The 22052-nt window shown below is 37.0% G+C and overlaps 1 protein-coding gene across 1 annotated transcript in view; it reads right to left on the bottom strand.

Annotated features, from left to right (window-relative positions):
* Window positions 1–6317: 6317 nt before the first annotated feature.
* Window positions 6318–22052, bottom strand: part of LOC122794213 — a 174333-nt gene continuing 158598 nt past the window's right edge. Inside the window, exon 2 of the mRNA XM_044062434.1 lies at window positions 6318–18720. Within this exon, the coding sequence (XP_043918369.1) occupies window positions 8273–9178 (906 nt within the window). The 5' untranslated portion in view covers window positions 9179–18720 and the 3' untranslated portion in view covers window positions 6318–8272. The remainder of the gene's footprint in view (window positions 18721–22052) is intronic.

Raw genomic sequence — 22052 nt, 5'->3', positions numbered from 1 at the left:
GAAGTTTATATTCTCTGCTGTCCAGCCAGTTTGAAGTCATAATGTTGCCTTTATAAAATATGTGTATAAATGAAGACTGTACACAGAGTGTATTGCACAATTTATTCTAGCAGACTGTTGCAAGTAGAATTAATGCTTCCTACAGTTTTATGCATACCTTTTATTTATTCAGGTAATCATTTTCCAAGATTTGTTTACACAAATCAGGGCCAAGGGGAATCAAAGGCCTATACTGACAATAAGTGGGTGCATGGAAGAGCAACTAATCCTTGACTGGATGTCAACCTATTACAGAAGGCATGTTCTTGTGTGCATACACACACACACACACACACACACACACACACACACACACACACACACTTACAGGCAAAATGAAAGACTGTTAATTCACCTACGGTCTTTAAGATGTTTGAAGAAACAGGATCATCTGGCAAAAGCAAGGGCAGGTACTGAGAGGACATACAGACTCCTTACAATAAAGGAACCCTGCCATGAACCAAATAGGAGAACCAAGCACTGTGAGGCAATGATACTAATTACTGCTAAGATGATTTTTTTGTTACACACTTATTACAGCTTTTTGTTGGTACTAAACACTCTCAGGCATATAACAAATCAATTACTTTGTATATTAGCATGACATGCAAACATGTATTATGATTGTATATAATTTGCATATACATACTATATATTTTATTATATTTAATTAAATATTTTATATTTAATTCTAATTTTGTGTGTGTGTGCATGCATATATATCTGTGGCTGACAGGATATCACAACAGAATGAAAAATGCATTATGCCAATATTGAAAAACAACATACTAGTAAAAGGAATGTCTGTAAGCTGCTTGCAGAGTAGTAAAATCAGGTTAAGGCATGGTTCTGATTTTCTGATTTATTAATTCACTGACAAATATATTCTCATTATGGAGAATCTGAATCTCTTCATGGTGGTAGTAGATTTACAGTTTTGTGTGTGGAATGTAACAGAAATAAAACGGTGTTTCTATTAGTGGAAATTAGTAAATGAAAATATACATTAATAGGAGTAAAGGAGATGGAAAGACAAGTATTTAGGACTACAAATAGGGACCTCTGTTTAAGACAAGATTTTGGGGGACATGCCTAGGTTAAAAAAAAATCCAGGACAAGTTGCATAAAGGGGAGAGAAAGATGTTAACAACTTGCTAGGAAGGGTGAATGCAGTGAAACTCGTGGCTGCTGTAGCTGCATTACATGTGATTCTGCATTTAATCATAGGAAATACAAGACTATAAGACCAACGCCATGTGTGCCTTATCAATAACCACCCTCAGGCTGTATCAATTTTTTTTACAGATGGCAATTCCTGTTAAGTGCTATAGTCTATTTTAAGGTATCCATCCAATTCTTTAAGCTATGTTTAAAGGCAGACAGGAAATCATACTGCTTGGCATGCAAGGGGAGTATATTCCAGAGTAGGGGCAGGCACTGGGTGATGAACTTCTCTTTCTCCATTTCATTTTATTTATTTCCTGATGTAAATTCTGATCTCTTGTTTTGGTGTTGGCTGCACTATTAAATTCATCAAAAAAAGGAGGCCTAGAAGACCTCAGATAAAAGGGATTGATCTGGATATAAAAAGTGGGTTAAGTTTGATTTGGATATAATAAAGTGGGCCACAGAGGAAAGAAACATGGACTAGCCAATCAGAGGCTGTACACATTGACACAACATGAGAGAGATGGGGCCTCTCCTATCTGGAACTTTATGACCTAGCATTCAGTTTTGCTCACTATATCAGGACTGGTAGTGTTGGAGGAGATGGTAAGAAGTGAAGAAGGGATTACTGAACAAGGTGTGACAATATTAGACAGGCTGCTTTTTTAAAAGCAACTTCAAGCAGAGTTATGCATTGGTGGACTGGTGGAAATAAAATGTGGGACTCCAGATCATGATGTAGTCTCAAGGAAGAAAGCATACAGAGTAGAGAGCAGCTGTCCCATGGTAAGGATGTCAGCAAATTCATGAATAACACTTAAATGAGGGCTGAGATACCTGAATGGTGAGATTTAGATCTTTTCAGTGTCAGAGAAACAAGACGGTTGGAAGAGGGGGAGAAATGGAATTATTTACAGTTGTGTGTGAGCTGAATAAGATTAGGGAGATGAACCTCTTAAGGAGTGGACATACTACAGCCTCTTGGACTAAATGGTCCCAGATTAACAAAGGGAGTTGGGGTCTGCCTATATGGGCACTGTAGAAAGAAGAAGCAAAAGTCTTATTCAGCTGTTACAAAAAGAATTGGGAGCCTCTCTCCTGCTTTTATTAGTAGGACTACTGTAACACATAAAAAATAAATCAGCACCATTTACCCAAGATCTAACAGTAGTATAGAGAATTATAAAGTCTGGCTTAAACTACTTATTTTATTGGGAAAAAATATGATGATATTCTAGCTTATAATTTGACTGATTACATAATCAGTAGATTACTAGATTTTCATAGTTCACATCAGTTTTCTTTGCATAGTTTACATTAGTAGAATGTGCTCTGTAAACATGAATGTGTTTAACTTGTTTTTGCTATTTTAATGAAATCTTCTGATTGCTTGCCTGTATTCTTTTTCTTTCTGTCCAATGTTTAAAATTCATGCAGTTCAAATTGTCATAGTAACACACTTGACCTTGATTTGATATTATCATACTACATTAATGTAGTGCATGAAGTACCACAACTACGCTTCTAACTTAAAAAAAAGACAACTTTAAGCATCTTTCTGGCACAAGGAAATTATCTAATTAAGTTCTGATAGCACTTTTTGGCACTGCTAAACTTTAGTACAGTGTAAACAGTGGGAAGTGCCAGCTACTAGAGATGTGTTAGGAATCTAAAACACCTTTAAAACTGTAAAACATTTGCTCTACCACAAACACACACACACACACACACACACACACACACACACAGACACACACACAAAAAAAAAACAATACAGGAAAATGAAGTGGCAAACAGTTTTTAAAAACTTTCAAGAGGGACACACACCTTTTGGCTGGCTGTGTGGCAGTGCTGTTTTATGACTTTCAAAATTGTAAAACACTGCATTCCTACACTTTTTTTTCTGTAATTAGTAGTACATTGTGCCAGCCAAAGCTCCTTGTGCTACAAAGAATTATGACTAGGTTCCACCTGTCATAACCACTAGTAGTAGATGTCATGATTCACCAATGAAGCTTTGCTTTGCCTAGCTCTTGAGCTAATTGTTTTTTAAATCTATGTCTCAAACACATAACAAGCTGGCCATAATAATCGGGTACCCAAGCATAATACTCGGTATTTTAATTAGAACCATTTTACTTGTTTTGTGTTTGCATGCAAACAGGCTAGGTTCAAAGGTACTTACTAAGCTATTGATCTATGAAGATCTTAGTAAGCCTAGCCTTACTTTCTTATGGTAGTTTTTACTTCACGAGGGACAGAGATGCTTAACTGCGGGTAAATTTGTGGTTACCCATCCATTCATTCTCATTACATTTGAATAGAACAAGACAAGTAGTTTGCTTTGGACGGGAAGATGGTCCCACAGAAGCAGTTCTCCCTGTGACACAAATCTATCCTTCCAACATGTTCTACTTATTTTGCAAAAGAGAGTGAGATGTCTTAAGACTCATTAGAGATGAGTGCGCCTCTAGGCGTTTCTGCAGTTACCTCCTACTGTGCCTCTAGGCGACAAATATTATTTGTTCATATTTGCATTAATAATTCCAAAACTGTGCTACATACAAGGTAACATAATATTTTATCTTGAAGCATACATGATGGCAAATACAACTGTACTGATATTTGACCTCTGTCAGTGAATATTTATTAGAACTGTAAGGTGATAACTTCATTTTTTAAAGGCTCAAGCAACACCCACTGGGAGTTAAAGTACATATTAAAAAGTGCTGTACTGGAGCGAATGAGTTAAAGGGTATTTATGATATAATTGGTCTTCTGAATGTGTATAGGTCTGACAGAAATGGCTTGCTGAAGCTCTCTAAGAACCGATGCACAGGTTGTCACTCAGTACCCAGTATGATACTCAGAAGATGGACAAGGCTTTGAGATGGTCTGCATAGGTTTTGTGAGTTAGGCTTTGATTTTTTTAGTGAGAAACCATTGTGGTCATTCTGGTTTTGACAAGTGTATGGACAGATACATACTGAAAAGGAGCATTGTACTCAATTATCAGCCTGAGTGCACAGTACAATGGAATGATTACATCCCTGAATATGGACGTAATACCTTTAGATATCAACTTTATGATTAAAAAAGGACTTCCTTGCAATAGTGGATACATGGTGATCAAACTGTTCACTGTTGACAATGGTTCCCAGATCCCTAACTACGGGAACAATTTTCAGAGCTGTACTGTTGATGTGATAGTTGCAAGGGGAGTCAAGCTTGACAGAGGATATGATTATATACTTCCTGGCATTTAGTTTTAGTCCATGGTTTTGACCCCAGCTATTTGTTCACGACAGGTACTCTTGGATGATCTTGGTGTCCTCTGAGGAGTTTATAATGACACAAAGTTTGCAGTCATTTCTAACTTGGTCATCACAAATTTTTAACATCAGCTTTGACTTCCAAGACGTAAATGTCAAAGAGGAGTGGCCCAAGGACTGAACCCTGGGGTACACCTGTACTGACAGGTGTTTTGGAGGAGGTATAGTCACCAAGCATAACCTTCTAGGTTCTATTTGTGAGCCAATTTATTATATAATGAATTACAAAGGTATTGACATTTAGCTTGGAGAGTGCATCAATGCTATCCAAGCGTGGGATGGTGTTAACTTTGTGAGGTATACATATGCAGTGTGCACTGTTCTGCCCTCATGAATTGCTTCAGTAACTTTTTCAAAGAAGCAGGTTAAGCAAGCAGGACCTACCCTTAATGACAGTGAACTGGATAAAATTGTTGTTAAGGTTGTTTTCAGCTTTAAGCATATGTGTATCAAATCAATTTTAATAAAATATTACAAAAAAAAACAGAAGTGGTAAACAGCAGACTGATTACAAACAGATGATGCTCAGTAGAAGAGGAGTTTGAAATGATGTACAGAACTCATAAGCCAGCACAATCTACTGGATCTAATGCATGCATCTTCCACAGATGTTTTTTAATACTTATTGGACTGAAGAAACAGGAACAGAAATCAAAGGGTTAAGTGCTGGAGAATTTGGAATAAGGAAGAAAAGATGAGAAGTGTTGGGGATGTAAGAGGCAAGCGGCATGTGGAGGGAGACTTGGAAATGGAGAAAATCTTTATGAAACCAGCAGTGGAGGTAGTAGTTAGGTAGTCCTGCCTTTTCATAACAGGAAATCAAAGTGGTAACCATGACAACTTTGATAATCAAAAGCAGTACTACATTTAAATGAAAAGGAGAGGAGGCCAGAAGTAACTGTGCCCTGAGGGAAACATTTTTTATAACTGCTGGAGAAAAAGTTTTGTTTGTACCCATAAAAAATGTAGATGTCGGATAGGTACGCATCTGCAGTCATAACATATGGGTTGTCCTGCCTCCTGTGTTGAGTTATAAGTTAAAGGAAAGGTTTGATTCTTGCAGTATGATTTAGGAAAAGTTTGTGCTTTCAGTAAAGTAGGGAGGGATAAGGCAAAAGCTAGTAGTGGAAAATGCAGGACCAACTACACACACAGGGAAATAGGGAGCAGTGGCAGTACATTTAAGCAGGTTTTGAGGTCAAAGTTTCTAAGCTGATCAATTAGAGATAGTTTCTGGAAGACTGGGATAAGAGAGAATCTTGTGGGGTGTAAGTGTCTCTTTACTGTTGATGTCCACTAGTGAGAAATTGTAGGGGAAATCAAATGACAAATATTAGATGCTGGTAATCAGTGCATTTACAAAACATCAAAACAAATTGTCAATGTATTATATATGGGATACTGGCTTTTATTTGTATGATGGGTAGTAGTGCACCATAAGGTGTTGCACGTTGTCAATGTATTCTATATGGGCGTCTGGCTTTTATTTGTATGATGGGTAGTAGTAAACCATAAGGTATTGCATGAGTGTGCACTTTTTTAAATGATTTCTTGGTTGCTAACTGTGGAAACAAAGTATGAAAACAAAATAAAAAGCATACAAAGCACATTTCAGAAGTACTGGTAGACAGTCTTCCTGACTGCCTAATTTTGAATTTCATTCTTGAAAAAAATGGTCCTAGATTTACATACAAACAGTACCTGCAGTTGACATTCCAAGCCCAGAAGTGCTTGTCTGTATCTTAGAAAAAAAGAGAAAGCTAATAAAGTTGTATTCTGAGTAAAATAAACATTTTATTAGTAATAATCGTACCAAAATGTTGTAATAACCATATACAAATTGTGTTATATTGTCAAAAAACTATGATCTGAATGAATTCTGTGCATATTCACTTACAATACTTGATGCATTATGCATAATTATTGCAAAAATCAAGGGCAGTGAAGATAAATTACATGTGTATTGACTAACCTTATACACATACAAAACATACGGATGTTGAGGAAAGTATAGTTGTGTAAGTTAACTTCCCATGGCAGCAAATCTTTAAACAGATGACCATTGCCTCAGCATTTAGCTATAGGAGATATATCCTGCCAAAGATGAAGTCCAACCAGTCTACAAAAGCTTGGGATGCCATGTTTTCCTACTGTGCTTCTACCCAGAGCACATGAGCATGTTGATTTCAGAAGGAAATATAGAAACACCAACAATTCAGAGCCAGCCTGAGGCCTAACGCTCTAGATAAATAAGTGAAGTAGGAAAATGTGACATGGACCCTACCCTGGCCAAGGGAATAGCAACAGTTGCTTTTTCAGACATGTACTCTTACAGCAAGTTAGCTTTCACAACTGTACTATGTTCATCATTAGCTCACAGATGCAGTAGCTTCTAGCTATAAGGGACGATTGCCAAAGTTTAGGAAGCAATGGAGGAGGAAACGGGTCAGATTCCAGCAAATCATGGAGAATATCTTTAGTAAAAACTTATTTCAGGTCTGGGAAACAAGACAGTTTTAGAGTGTTTAGAGAAAGTATGTACTGATGACCAAGTAGCTGCCTCTAGAATAGAGTCCACCCCATTCCAAATGACCCAGAATTAGTTATAAATTTGGTAGAGTGAGCCTTAAAATTCTAAGAGGGACCTTTTGTTTGGAAATGGGCTGTCCCTTTATCCTCACCATCAAAGGAAATAAAAAGTTGGTTCAACATTCTGAAATCTGTAGTCTTGTCCTGGTAATATCTGAGTTGCATGCAGACATATAAGGTATAAAGAATTCTCTCTCTCTCTCTCTCCACTGCTTTTAAGCTCAGGGACGAACACAGAGATATGAATAGCTTGGTTCAAGGTAAACTCAGAAAAAACTTTGGCAATGAAGGTAGGACTGGTTTTAAGATTCATGCTGTCCATATGGAAAATCCAAGAGTTGACAAGACATCAGGGCTTACATCTCAGATACTCATCTGCTTGAAATCCGAGAAATAAATGAAGCAGTCTGGTTCAAAGGGTGACAGGGTAAGCTTCTCCAACCCAAAATTAAGATCCCAGGAAATAGATCTCTGTTTTTAGATGGTCTAATATGCAAACCCCCTTTCAAGGTGTAGTGGTTTGCATAATGGTCACGGTCTTTACCTCATAGATACAAGGTACAGGGTTTGATTCTGTTTATTGTCTAAACTTGTAAATATTCTGCAGACTGATGACCTAGTATCTAGCTATGAACCTATAAGAAATGTTTGACTTGGAATGGAGAGCAAAGGGGTTTCAGCTCCAAAGGCAGACAAGCAGAAATGGCTGAAAGATGCACTTTGATTAAATAGTAAGACAGGGCTGATTTGAGCAATTCACGAAGGTACTGGAGAACCACCCAGAGCCCCTACATGGGTTGGAGCCTGGTCTCTATCAAGGCACCAACTAGAAAATCTCTTCCATATGACTATATATGATTTCCTGTTACTTTTTAAAACCTGCTGAATGGTCACTGACAGGAGGTGTCAAAAGTGGATCAAAAACCTACAATTCATACAGTTGGATTGAGGTTGAGAATGTTAGAGTGTATGAGGGATCCCTTGTCCTGTGTGAGTTCCACTCTGTGAGGAATGTTTTGGTTGTTGGCCCTGGCTAAGGGCATGAGAAGGGAGAAAAAAGTTGCCAGGATCAATGCCAGGATCAAAAGGGGTTCACAAGAAGTATCTTTGGAAACTCCTTCTTTATCTTTAGTATGACTGGGGTATCAGACGAAAGGGGGAAGGCATAAAGGAACATATAAGTGCATGGGAAAGAAAAGGCATCTGTTTTCCAGGCCTATTTTAACTGTCTGCTGTGATATCAAGCAAACAGATCTACTTGGGGCATTCCCTATAGGTGTAAAATCTGTTGGAAGATCTCTAGGTGTAAAATCCCCTAATGAGGGTCTGTCCTGGATCTGCTCAGTGAGTTTGCTACTGTGTTCTGGTCTGACAGAATATAAGTTGCTTGTAGAGAGAGACTGCAGTGAGATGCCCACTTCCAGACTATCATGGCTAGTCTGCACAGGGAGAAGGACCTTGTTCCTCCTTGTTTGTTTATGTACCACATAAAATGTTGTGATGTCTCTTATAACTAACAGTGGTCCTGGTATCCACAGCTGATGCATTGCTTTGATTAGCTTTATCAGGGCTATAATTTCTCTGATGTTTATTTGTTTATGCTGAAATGAAGCTCCTGCATGTCCCGGATTTTTATAGCTTGACAAATGCACCCTCCTATGCAAAATACAAGGTTCTGTTATGACTGACTGAATAGGAAAGAGGTGAGAAAGAGGGAGACATGGATTCTTTTGGACTTGATGAAGCCTAGGAATGGAGAAAGACAAAGAATGTTGGTACTGGATCCCAAAAGATTTGAGAAACCACTGAATTTTCCTCACGTGAAATCTGGCTAAAGGAAGCATAAGGCTGTATAAAGCTACATGACCAAGAATACTGAGGAATGCTCTAGCTAAGAAACTGCTCAAGTGAGCTAGATTTAGGAACTGAGGCAATGAGTTCAGCCAATCATTCTGTGAATATCCTTGGAGCATTAGGGAGACCAAAGGGCGAAGATGCAAACTGATATAAACTGAAAGTGCAACCTCAAAGCATCGTATCTTAGATAACATCTGTGGTCTTTGTCAACTGGGATGTGAAGACAAGCACCCTTTAGGTCCAGAGTGGCAAAGTAGGTCAGGGGGGCAGGGGTAAGAGGAAAAACAGTCTGCAGATTTAACATTTTGAACTTTGGGACTAGGAGAAAGGTATTTAAGACTGAAAAGTCTAAAATTGTCCAGCTGCCTTCATTCTTGGGTTCTAGAAAACTCCTTGAATAGAAGCCTTTTCCCTATTAGGAAGGAGGAATAAGTTTGACTGCTTCTTGGGACAACACATCTATTAGAACTTGGGGAAAAGCGAGTTTGGTTATTTGGGGCAGAGGAATCCCTGACTGAAGTAGAAGAGCTAACCACTGAAAATCACAGGGGTGTTGAATTATTTTCAGTAGCTAAGTATCTGATGTCATTTCTCTCCAGAAATGTAAAAAGTGGGAAATATTACCTGGTGGCTGAGGTGGGGAGGGAAGAGGTTCAAGGTAGTTAGCATTTTTCTTATGAAAGAAAAGTTTTTGTGAAAGAAGGTGTAGACGTTTTCTGTTTTTATTTTTATTTATATGTCAATTATTGCATTTGACTGGCCTTGCAAGACCCTATTCAGTGAAGGTCCAAGTAGAAAATTTCCAAAAAAAAAAGAAACATTGTACAATATCTTAAGAAGATTATACAAAACCATGGATTACAATGTACAAATACATAAAAAGACTGAAAGAAAAAACATAACTAATAATATTGATGGGTGAAGTATTAATTAAAATCACAATACATTAAATAAATTAGTAATAAATGCATTTGGACTGATGTTTAACTTAGGATTGGAGAAAAAGAGATATGAGCATCGAAGAAATAAACAAAAAGGGAGAGAGAGAAAAAAATACAAACCTATTTACAAAGGGTATTCACAAAAATGATTGGGTCAAATCACTGCCTCAATTCTTGTAAAGGCAGGGGTTTACAAAAGAAAGGCCAAGACTGGAAGGTTAATTCCTTTGGTACTTAGAGGCAAGGGACATAAAGAGTTATTGACACCACACATCTGTTTTCTTCTCTCCTCTATCTTTTTACGTACTTCAGCGGAAACATTCCCAAAAAGTTAGTTTTTCTTCCGAAGGCATTTAAAATACAGGTCTTAACAGATTTTGGAAATTCTTGCATCTGATTAGGCATTCCTGTGCATCACGATTCCTGTAACAGGAGCTCTGGAAACAGCATCCACAGCATCATATACACATTTTAGAGAGTACTTGGTAACTTAGGTGCAGAACTAATCATATTTAACAAACTGGATTTAGTATTTGAAGTATGCAGGCTATTAATAGAAGACTGCTACAACGCAGCAAAGATAGAAAGCAAATATTTTGCCATTTGTCTCTTCCAGTTAATAGCTCCAAAAGCCAACATGGAATATGCATAAACCATCTTCCCATACCAGTGTACGACCCTGATATCTTTTTCATTAGGGAAAGGGTTAGATGAAGAAAAGGGTTTTGAACCACTGTCCCTATCCACAGAAATAACATCTGGGTCAGCAAAAGAGTTTCTTAAAATAAATTTATGAGAGTTTGGCCCTTATAAAGTATCTCTAGTTTCCTTAAGCAATGGGGTGTGAATTAAGAGAATAAGTAGTAACACTGAAAGCATCTTCCAAAGCTTCCAGAACTGGAGGGATAGTTAAGGGCTTTGGGAAGTCCATATTGAGCAACTCATAATATTTTTTTTGAGGCTCAAATTCTCCTTCCTTCCAACTTAAAGAACTCTTTCATCATAGAAATTATACCAGAGAAAAATATTTCTTCATTTGCAGAATGCCTAATTTCACCATTTTAAAGGGGACCCTCAGCGGAATTCCCACCTATCACTCCATGTCTTCCTCCCTCCCTACCTGCTGGCTTACTGGACTTAAGACTTATTCATATTAGGTATTGGGAATACATACTACTACTTTGTCTTAAAAAATAAAATAATATAGGTTCATATGTGATTATTTGGATAATAAACTCAGGGGACCATTTTAAGTCTAGTCTAGGATTATTTTAAGGGGTATATGTAGGCTTGGGCAAGGGTGGTTAGACAAGGGTTAAATTTCCCATTTCCCATTCATGGTCCAAGTTACACCTGAAAATAGAGAAGAACTCTGCTTTACATGGAAAGGAAGCCTGTTTCACAGAAGGAGTGGTCTCTGAGACGCATACCTATCCTGTCAACATGTTCTACTTATGTTGCACACAAGGTTTAGGTCCCTAGATGGGGTAATTCTGATGATTCTGTGTTTCTAAGTCCATTGCCAGTTGTTATTTTTATTTTATCTCTTTTCTGTGGTTTTTTTTATTTACGGTTTTTATGGCTACAGACCCATCTAACAACATACCTTGAATTTTTTGAGAGGATAATGTAGATGGCACTCAACTCTCAATGGAACAGTATATATTTCAAGTGAATGAATGAGCTTCAAGAACAACAGATGCTTTGACTAATGTTTGGGAGAAATACATATCAGAAGGGAATCAACGTTTTGATAATCCATTCATCTCCATGGGTTCAATAGGTACTGTGATGCATCCTGGTGAATTACAGGAATTATATGATAAATTGGAAAGCCTGTTGTTCAAAGAAACTAATGTCCACTTGAACATTTTTGGAACTTAACATTACTTCTCGTGGACTGAGAGCATTTAAAACCCCTACTACCCCTTTTGACCCACATAATGAGGAGGATAAATTTAAAAAGCGATGGGTAACAGCAAAACACCAGTGCTCCATGGATGTGTATATTGGTTGAAAGAAACCTATTGAAACATAAATGGATTAAGGAAGAAGTGCTTGCCATTAGTGCTGAATTGCACAAACAATTAAATGCTTCACAAGTGGATGGGCTGTTAACAGCGATTAACAACAAATTGCAAGACTATGAAATGGAACTGGTGGATACAAAAAAGAACAAGATAAATAGAGACTTGAAAGAGTATACTTCGACAGAGTTCTTCTATGGAAATGCAAATCTAATGTAATGATGTCATCACGTTTGGGAAACAAAGGTCATAAGACTGCTTCTGTTTCTTTTGAAACGTCTGATGAAATGGAGACAATTACAGAAGGAGATAGTGAAACGGAGGGCTAGCCACCACTGCCTGCAGCCCAGAACCCAGTGGAACACAACAAATGGTTTCGGAATGAAATTTCCTCAGGATATTCACATCAGGTAAGAAAAGGGGTAAAAATGACTAGGGACAGAATAAGAAAAATTCTGATAGAAATCGGTCTGGAAAAAAGCACAAAAAAAAGGCTAGATGGTTTTAGTAATTGTAAACAAACTTTGTCTTCAACTGATTCTTTAGTACTTAATTTGTTGACCACAGACATCTCAGAAGTAGTTATTTCAGTGCTGAATTTGGGTTTGAAATTCATCCCAACAGTATTACCACGACTACATGTTCTTAAATGTGAACTGTTTCGTCTTGGCAGGAAACTACATCTTTTGGACTATTTCAAAATAATAATGATGTGATAATAGAGGTTGATGATAGTATTGAAATATCTTTTTATTCTTGCGTGTCAGATGAGGAATGTTTGGTGGATGAATTAAATAATGCAATAAGTAGTTTTGATAACAGCAAAATTAAATGTGACAATGTTCATATCACCATATGTAAATGAAAAGATTCAAAGTTTTGTTTCTGTTTTAAATTATCATGTAGAAAGTTTGTTCGATGTGTTCTTGAGAAACAAATCAAACATACAGTATAATTTAGATATAGAACAATGGTGTGCCTTTATAAAATTATGTGAAGATAGGAGAGTAGTGGTAAACCAGCTGATAAAGGAAATCAGATTGTGATTATGAATCATGTACAGTATGCTGGGATGTGCTACTCACATCTAAATAATTTTGATGTTTATAAAAAATGTGATGTGAATAGGTATTATGCAGCTATGGAAAGATATCTGGTTTTGCTTAAAAAAGGTTTATGTTTAGGATATTTTTCTAAATTTGATGTAGATAAAAAATGTAGTACTGCTAATACATGCATTGCATTGTTTTATTGTTTGCCTAAGACACACAAGGTTGTTGATAATATAAGTGGCTGACCTACTGTTGCTGCACAAAAATACTTTTTAAAGAATATGTGCATTTTTACATGAATTTTTAAAACCATATGTGTTTAAGATTCCTTCTTATATTAGGGATAGTCAGGATTTTTAGATAACATTAAGAGCATTGTTTGGAAAGATACGATGTATTGGTTGAGCTTAGATGTAAAAAGCCTTTACACTAATATCAAACCTGATGTAGGAATACAAGCTTTGTTCTATTTCTTGGGTGACACTCCTGTGTCATACTATTTTATAGAACTTTTTGTTTTTTTGTCTCAAGAACAATTATTTTGTATTCAATGGAGAAATGTATCATCAATTACAGGGCCAGCTTTTGCCCCATGTATGTCAATATTGTAATGGCCAAGTTTGAGACTGACTACATACATAATCATTCTTTTTTCAAACACAGGTAGTTAAGTATTTTAGATACATTGATGACTTAATTTTTCTATGCGATGGCAACATTGATGAGGCTTGACCTTTTAGACAAGATATACAGATAAATAACTTTGACCTAGAGTTTGATGGGATACATATAGGAAGGCAGGTTACTTTCTTACATATTGATTTAAAAGCTAAAGTATATGTACAACTATACATATAAAACAGAATAGTGGTAATCTGTTTCTTTATGGACGAGCTCCCATCCTTCACATTTGTCTATGTTACTGTATAATGAATTTTTTTGTATTAATAAATGATGTAGTCTAGACAGTAATTTTGAGACTGAAATACAGTATATGTCTGATATGTTCATTAGAAGAGGATATGACAGGGAGGTAGTACTGAACTCTAGGCTAAAAGTTTTTGAAAAACATTTTGGTACACCTACCTCTAGTAAAAATATCTATTATTTGCCTTTAGAGGTAAATGTTATAAGGAATCAGCATAAAAATAGTAGTAATAGGAAAGAAATGTATTTTGTCACATCATATAATGTTTTGACTGAGCAAGTAATCAAGGAAGTGAAATATCATTGGCCTATGTTATTTAGGGATAAAGGGTTAGCAAGAATACTTCAGAATCATGTAAATATATCATATAAAAGATGTAGGAATCTAGCTAATATGGTGGTACATAATCATTTCTTACCATCAGAACCCACTTTACCTGACAATGTTCCCTTAAAAATGGGTACTTTTTAATCCTCCTACATTTTCTGAGTTTACTAATACATTAAACAATGTATGTCATCTACAGATAAAAACTACAATTTCTAGAACTAGTAGAACATATGAACATCATTTGTGAGTTAATGTGCAAAACATGTTGGAAAAGAATGAACCTCCTTCATAAATGCAATTGACTTTCCTCTTTTCATCTGTGAAATAAGCTACAAACTGAGGATTACAGTGTATTCTAAAGTACAAATACTAGATGTCTTTGTATATACTTTAGTTTATATGATTTTGTTAATTTTATATTCATATTTAAATGTGATAAATGTTTATTAATTCTTAAATTTGTAACTGATATTATCTTATACACTTCTATGTGACTGCTTATATGTTCGTTATAATCAAAATCAATAAAATTGTATTTAAAAAATGGGCACTTTTGCTTGTAATAATTGTTCTATTTGTAAACATGTTATAAGGTACTTTCCTGATATAAATGGTATTAAATTTTATCTGAATGGTAAATGTACATGTAATACTGTAGAAGTTATATATGCACTTAAATGTGCTTGTGGGTTATTTTATATTAATGAAACAGGTCGACCTTTTAAAATATGGTTTCAAGAACATATTAGAGACTTTAAAAATAAAAAATTAGGTAGCCCATTGCGTGCACATTTTGCAGACTTTGATGATACTAAGCCAGATTGCTTGAAGAGATGTGTGTTGGAAAAAGTTAACTTTGTTTTAGGTGAATGTGCTGATGTTAAGACTAAGCTATTACAAAAAGAAACTCTATTTATTCTAAAATATAATACTTTGGAACCATATGGTCTCAACAAGAAGTGCAACTGGAAATATGTTATTTAATTAATTATTTAATTCAGTGTTTAATTGGGTTAGATTTAATATTTAAATGATTCAGTGTCACTGCTTTTTTACTCTTGGAAGGCTTCTTGGCTGAGACACTAAGTCTATTTTATTAAACATGTGCTTCTAAGCATGTTTAGAATGTGCTTCAGTTGTTATTTCTAATTCTGATGCTATCTGTTTTGCAGATGCAACAGGTCCATCACAGCAGGGTCAGAGGATGCTTTGTAAGCCAGCCATAGATTGCCTCTCAGCAGTCTATGCTTATATTTTGTCACAAGACATGTTAAAACAGAAGTAAACTACTGGACTGCTGGATTACCCTCAGATCCAACATTTCCTCTAGTTTCACTCTTGATATCTGCTTAACTTGTTTAGGCACACTATAAGGAGCTTATTTGATAGGCCGCTGGGTCCTTGTCTACATGGTGCTTCATCAGGTGGGTGCAACCTAGCTTACCAATGACATGCTCTCAAACTCCTGTAGTACTGCCCAGGTCTCCTGAACTTGGGGAGGTGATAACTGTCCACTTCCCCCTTGTTTCTCCCACCCAGCCTTCTTTTTTATTCTTCTTCTCATCTCCTCCATGTCCGTCAATAGTATGTACTGCAAATACATTGTTGTTTCTATATTATTTTCGCTAGAGCAACATTATACTACATGATGTTATGACATTGTACAGGTAGGTACTCTTCTTACTGAAATACTAACTGAAATCTTGCAGCATGTTTACTTATGATTTTTTTCAGTGGTTCTACATATTACCTTGGGAGCCCTTCAGACTGGAAGGTGTACAAACGGGGGAGGGCAACAAATGTTTAATTTTCTCAGACATTTTTCTTAAGGGTCTCTTGCCTGATTGTTTTAGAGGACTCAGACATCTGGATTTCCATGAATGACTTGGTGACATCTTTTCTCATAAGGACTGGTGGATTCCTTCCTCTCTCAGTAAGAATAAAGTGAGGTTCTCCCTTCCATTCTAGGATAAGAGTGCCTGAAGTCCAATCTGACTAGACCTGCACTGTTATTGGGCATTAGCGGCTTCCTATGTAGAATCATCAGAGGGGCCAGGTAAATTAGACTGATGGTCCTGGGGTTATGAAATTACCTCAGTGGAACTGTCTGTCCCAGAGAGCTTAAAAGGGACAGATGAATGAGTATTTTCAGAAACCTCATTTGATAATTTTTTTCTTTTTCTTTACATGAAGGTGTGAGATCCTTTGAAGAAGAGTCAGAAGCCATAATTATGAAAGTCAAATCTTTAAGACATCAGCTCTCAAAAAAAAAAAAAAGTCTCAGAGAATTCAGCCAAGTTATTGCTATTCTAGGTGTAAAGAACATCACAAGCCCTGACACTGTTCCCCCTGCTCAGAAAATGCAGGCCGTGTAGTTGTCTTTATAAGTTAGTTGCTTAAAACATACACATTTGTCTTTCCTTAGAGATACATGGAGCAGTTGAAATAACTTTTCTATAGAAAAAAAGGAAGGCCCCCTAAGAGAGCAATTATCAGCCCAAAAACTACAGATGAAAGCCGAATGTAAATACTGAAGCTGTCAAGTTGATGACACATTTCATTAAGTATACCAACAGCAAGAAAGTTCTGAATTTTGGCATGCCAATACCTCCTTATATCAACACACTCGCTTTTTGGGTAGATGCACGGCGTATGAAGAAGATGCTGAAAGCTTTTATAGACTTGGCTGGATGTCTATCCTTGTCAGTATAATTCCCACACAGCTAAAAGCTACTGCAAAAGTGATCTAATGATGAACATCAATTAATTTGTTCACTGCTAGCAGCTATTATGATACCTTCTTTTGTGAAAGTATTATTTAAATGATTTAAATAATTAAAATAATGATGACTAATGTTCACATCTGTAGATTTTTAGTCACCATATCCTATCAGCTTCATGGTGAGATATGCCTCTGATTTGTAGTAAGAAAAGTAAATTCAATTGAAAATATATACAGAACATTAAATAGCTCTGCATAAAGAGCATGGGCAGTGATACTCCATGGAACGTGCAAACATGTAAATATTTTTCTCTGCAAAACACACTCACGATGGGTTAAAATACTACAATGTCACACCACTATACAAGTGTGCAGAAATGCAACTGCTTTTACAGTTATGTGTGTGTGTGTGTGTGTGTGTGTGTGTGTGTGTGTGTGTGTGTGTGTGTGTGTATATGTGTGCAGAGACTAATATTAACAAATATATATTGTTTGGATCAACAAAAATGCTTTTCCTGAAAATAAATTCATTCCCCCCACACTCAGAAAGTGAGACAACTTTAAGCAGCGCCATTAGTACATATGAAATGATATGATCTTATTGTCTACACAAAACCTATAGTTAGCTAACTGTGATACATGTAACATGGCTGCATTAAATATCAGATAGAAAAGCTGGTGAGCTGAGTTCACAAATGTACAGGGGTTATCATGCAGTGTTTAAGTACAGGACACAGCATACACCTACATGCCTAATTTCTTAGGCAGAGGGAGGAGTTACATCCAGCCAACAGTAACCTTTAGGAAATGCTCATCATATCACCCATGCAATGGCACTGAGACTGTCTCATATGAACAGATTCTAAGCATCACTGAATGTTCCTAGAAACTCTCAGGGGGACAAAATCCAGGGGGGCCTCTTTTGATGCTTCCCAGACATAACTCAGTGACTAGTTAAGCTACTTCTCTCAAATCTCAAAATGTCCATCAACTGGCGGGAAATGTTTTGTGTCCCAGTTCAGGGGCAGACTTCGACATTCACTGAAGGAAGTTAAGAGCACCATGCTGAAGGGTAACTAGAAGGGGCATAATGTGGCAAAATAACTGTAAAACAAGGAAAAGCATACATAGTATGATATGTTTATGAATGCAGTTTAATCGCATGAGGACTAAATGATACATCTGTTGTGTGGTCGATCAAACCCACTTCTCTGTAAAGATAAACTGTGATTCTATATGGACCCTCATAAAAAAGAAGCCGTGGTAGTGTGAAGTGAAAAAGTAAACTGTTATGTCAACAGGCATGGTGACATGTAAGGCATTATAAGGCCACTGGTTAAAGAAGTCTTGTTGTACCACAGTTTTATAACACATTTATGACACAATGTTAATCTGCTAATTGATAAAAAGTCATCAGATAGCAATTTCATGAGATCTGCATAATTATTATCAGACAAAACATGTGTAGTTAGTATTTTTGGTAAAAAGTTAAAAAACACACATTACAGCATTGCACTTCTTTTACATAATTTCATCTCTAATCATGCCTCATGTATCAGATGAAAGGAGTCCATAAAAGTGCAGGACTTTCCAACTAGCTTTAAACTTCATAGTGGTAAACTTCAGCTGATGCTCCTTAAACAGGTTTCAAATGTCAGTTTTTACTCAATCAGAGACTTCAGGTCTGGGACATCTTTTACAACAACATCCAAAAGCATCTGACCAAATGCCTTGCCCTGTAAAAACAAATAAACATAAAAAATTATTCACAAATACCATTTCACGTTCAACAAATACTGAACCTGCAAAACAAAGCAATCACCAGAAAGTGACAGAACACCCAGCACATACATCAAGAACCTTAACAGGTAGTCTAATTGCTCTTGTTCAAAATACACTGCTGAATCTACTGTTAGTGGAACCCCCCCCCCCAAAAAAAAAAAAAAAACAGTCCATAAATACACTGTCACTTCATTGCCATGGTTCTGCTAGCAATTCATGGGTGTTACAGAACAAAGAGGTGGAAGAAAGCCATCACTTACAAACCACTAAAGATTGTGGCCTTCACTGCTGGATGCACTTAAAAGAACCGGACTGCTTTAATGGGTGTGCTGTGTATTTAATCCATTTGTATAAAATCAAATAAAAAAGCTTGTGGCTTTGTGGATAAAGTCCCTCCTCCCCTAGCTACATGCTCACTGGTTCTTTAGATATTAAAAAAAGAAGTCTGCAACCCTCTTTATGTCATCTGCTCATCATCTTCAGTTTCCCATAAAGGTAACAACACAGATACCATGACCCCAAGTGTTATATGCCTACAATACAGAAAATCATTCCACTCTTATCTTGTGCAACTTCAATAAAGAAAAAAATATTTTGTTAACATGTTTTCCATCACAGCAGAAAGGGCCATACCTCAAAAATAAGAATACTGGAATCAAATTCCTCATCTCCACAACACCCATGTGAAAAATATGGAATAAAGAAAACAGTCCTCTTTTTACTGGAAAAATCTAAACCAATCACCATGTAGAGTAAACTTAGCGTAACAGTAGATGTTTGAATGATCACTGCTGCCTTAAGTATATGGGTTATATCCTGCATAGGATATAACAGCCGGTCAGCTTCAAAGGTTTAAGGGCACATACCATATTCCCAAACAATTATCCGTCCAAGAAGAGCTGAAGAAAATTAGCGACTTTGGTGGCAAGCCCTTCAGAGCTTTCTTGCCAACTGAGACAGTGAGGCTAGAGCACTGAAACAGTTCAATGCTAGGTAATTAAAAATGAAAGCCCTCACACTAACAGCCAAAACAAACAAATTAAGTGAGGTGAAAGAAGGGAGGGAGCAGACCCCTCATCAGTAATAAGTTGAACATCTACTGCTATGGTAAGTTTACTTGCACAATTAGGGTTGTCACCCATCCCTCTTTGCGAGGGACAGTCCCTCTTTGGGCAATTGTGTCCTGAAAAAAAATACTGAAAAAAATGTTACAGTATTTTGTAAAGGTATGTGCAGAAGGCCAAGCTGCTTCCAGAATACTAAAGTATATAAAAGAAGAGAAATGATTATAAAATATTATTTAAAACTTTTATTTAAACAGTAGCGATAGCAATCTTCGCTGCTTCATCAGACTTCTGACAAAAGCAAACAGCGTTGAAGCGGCCACCTCTCCTCCTTTACTTTTTGTTAAATAACGCGTCATTGTGGTACCCGGTATAGTGTTTTCTCTCATATGCTTCCAGAATACTTCCAGAATCCAACCCTTTCCAAAAAGCCACAGATGAAGCCAAAACCCTGGCTGAATCAGCCTTGACCCTGCCTGGAATTCCCTTATTTTGGATCGTAACAATTTGGAAATAGTCTGTTTTGACGGGTCTACATTAGAACATCGAAGTTTCAAAACTTCAAATGTTCTAATATCGACCCCTATTCAGTGAAAGCTGAAAATATTGAAGCAACAGAAAAACAATTTTTTTCCTAGGGAAAGAATTTGGTTGTCCATTTCTGTTGCTTCAGGATTTTCAGTGCTGTGGTGGAAAGTTACGGGTCGGGTTCAGGTAAGTGTGCGATTGAGTGCGGGTTAGATTAGTTAGGGTTAGGGTGCAGGTTAGGTATGTGTGCGATTGTGTGGACGCGAGGGTTAAAGCGGGTTAGGTGAGTTAGGGTGGGGTAGGTGAGTTAGGGTTAGGGCGCGGGTGAGGTGAGTGTGTGATAGTGGCGGACCTTAGTGTTAGGGTTTGGGTTAAGGTAAGTGGATAGTTAGTGGTGTGTGTATAGTTTAGTGTAGGGTTAGGTGTAAGCTTTTAGGTGTATGTGTGTGGATTGCTGTTTGTTTGGTGTACTTGTGTTGTGTGTATGTGTTTGGAACAGCAAATTTTTTCCCAAGGAAAAAATTCGCTGTTCTGTATGTTCAATGTTTTCAGCTTTCTCCGAATAGGGGTCGATATTAGAACATTCTAAGTTTTGAAACTTTGATGTTCTAATATAGACCCTGTTTTGACACAGGTTGTCCTTTTTTCTTACCCTCATCAGAAATTATTAACTGATCAGAGTTTCTGAAAGTTTTAATTCTGTCAAAATAATACCTGACTAGCCTGTGGACATCTAGAGCATGAAAAATCCTTTTCCTCGTTTTTTTTTTTTTTTGGTTCTGGAAGGAAGACAGGGAGATGGATAACTTGTCTCAAAGTAAACTTGGATACCACTTTAGGCATAAAAGAAGCATTCATTTTCAATGAAACCCTAAGTTTATGTAAAATGAGATAAGGCTAACCCACCATAAGTGCCTGCATCCCAGAGCAATATTTTCCATGTCATCAAATGGTTTTCCATTTTAAGATGAGGAAGTACAGAGGAGTATACAGAGAAAGAGGTTGGCGAAGAAGTGGGATTGTCAGAGAGATAAAGAAAGTAGACAGGAGTATAAGGAGATGAGGCATATGGCAAAGAGAGAGGCTAAGGTAAGGTGTATAAAGTTGTATGAAAGGTTGCACACAAAGGAGGGAGAGAAGAACCTGTACCGATTGGCTAAACAGAGGATCTGAGCTGGGAAAGATGTGCAGCAGGTTAGGGTGATAAAAGAAAATGAGGGAAATGTACTCACAAGTGAGTGTGTGTTGAGCAGATGGAAAGAGTACTTTGAGGGGCAGATGAACGAAGAGAATGAGAAAGAGAGAAGGTTGGATGATGTGGGGATGGTGAATAATGAAGTGCAGGGGATTAGCAAGGATGAAGTAAGGACAGCGATGAAGAGGATGAAGAATGGAAAGGCTGTTGGTCCAGATGACATAACTGTGGAAGCATGGAGGTGTGTAGGAGAGATGGCAGTGGAGTTTTTAATCAGACTGTTTAATGAAATCTTGGAAAGTGAGAGGATGCCTGAGGAGTGGGGAAGTGTTTTGGTACCGATTTTTAAGAATAAGGGTAATGTGCAAAGCTGTAGTAACTATGGAGGGATAAAATTGATCAGTCACAGCATGAAGTTATGGGAAAGAGTAGTGAAAGCTAGGTTAAGAAGGGAGGTGATGATTAGTGAGCAGTAGTATGGTTTTATGTCGGGAAAGAG

This window comes from Protopterus annectens, chromosome 2.part1 (genome assembly GCF_019279795.1).
Source record: "Protopterus annectens isolate FY-2018-M chromosome 2.part1, PAN1.0, whole genome shotgun sequence".
Taxonomy (NCBI): Eukaryota; Metazoa; Chordata; order Ceratodontiformes; family Protopteridae; genus Protopterus; species Protopterus annectens.
This window is presented reverse-complemented; position numbering and strand designations above follow the sequence as displayed.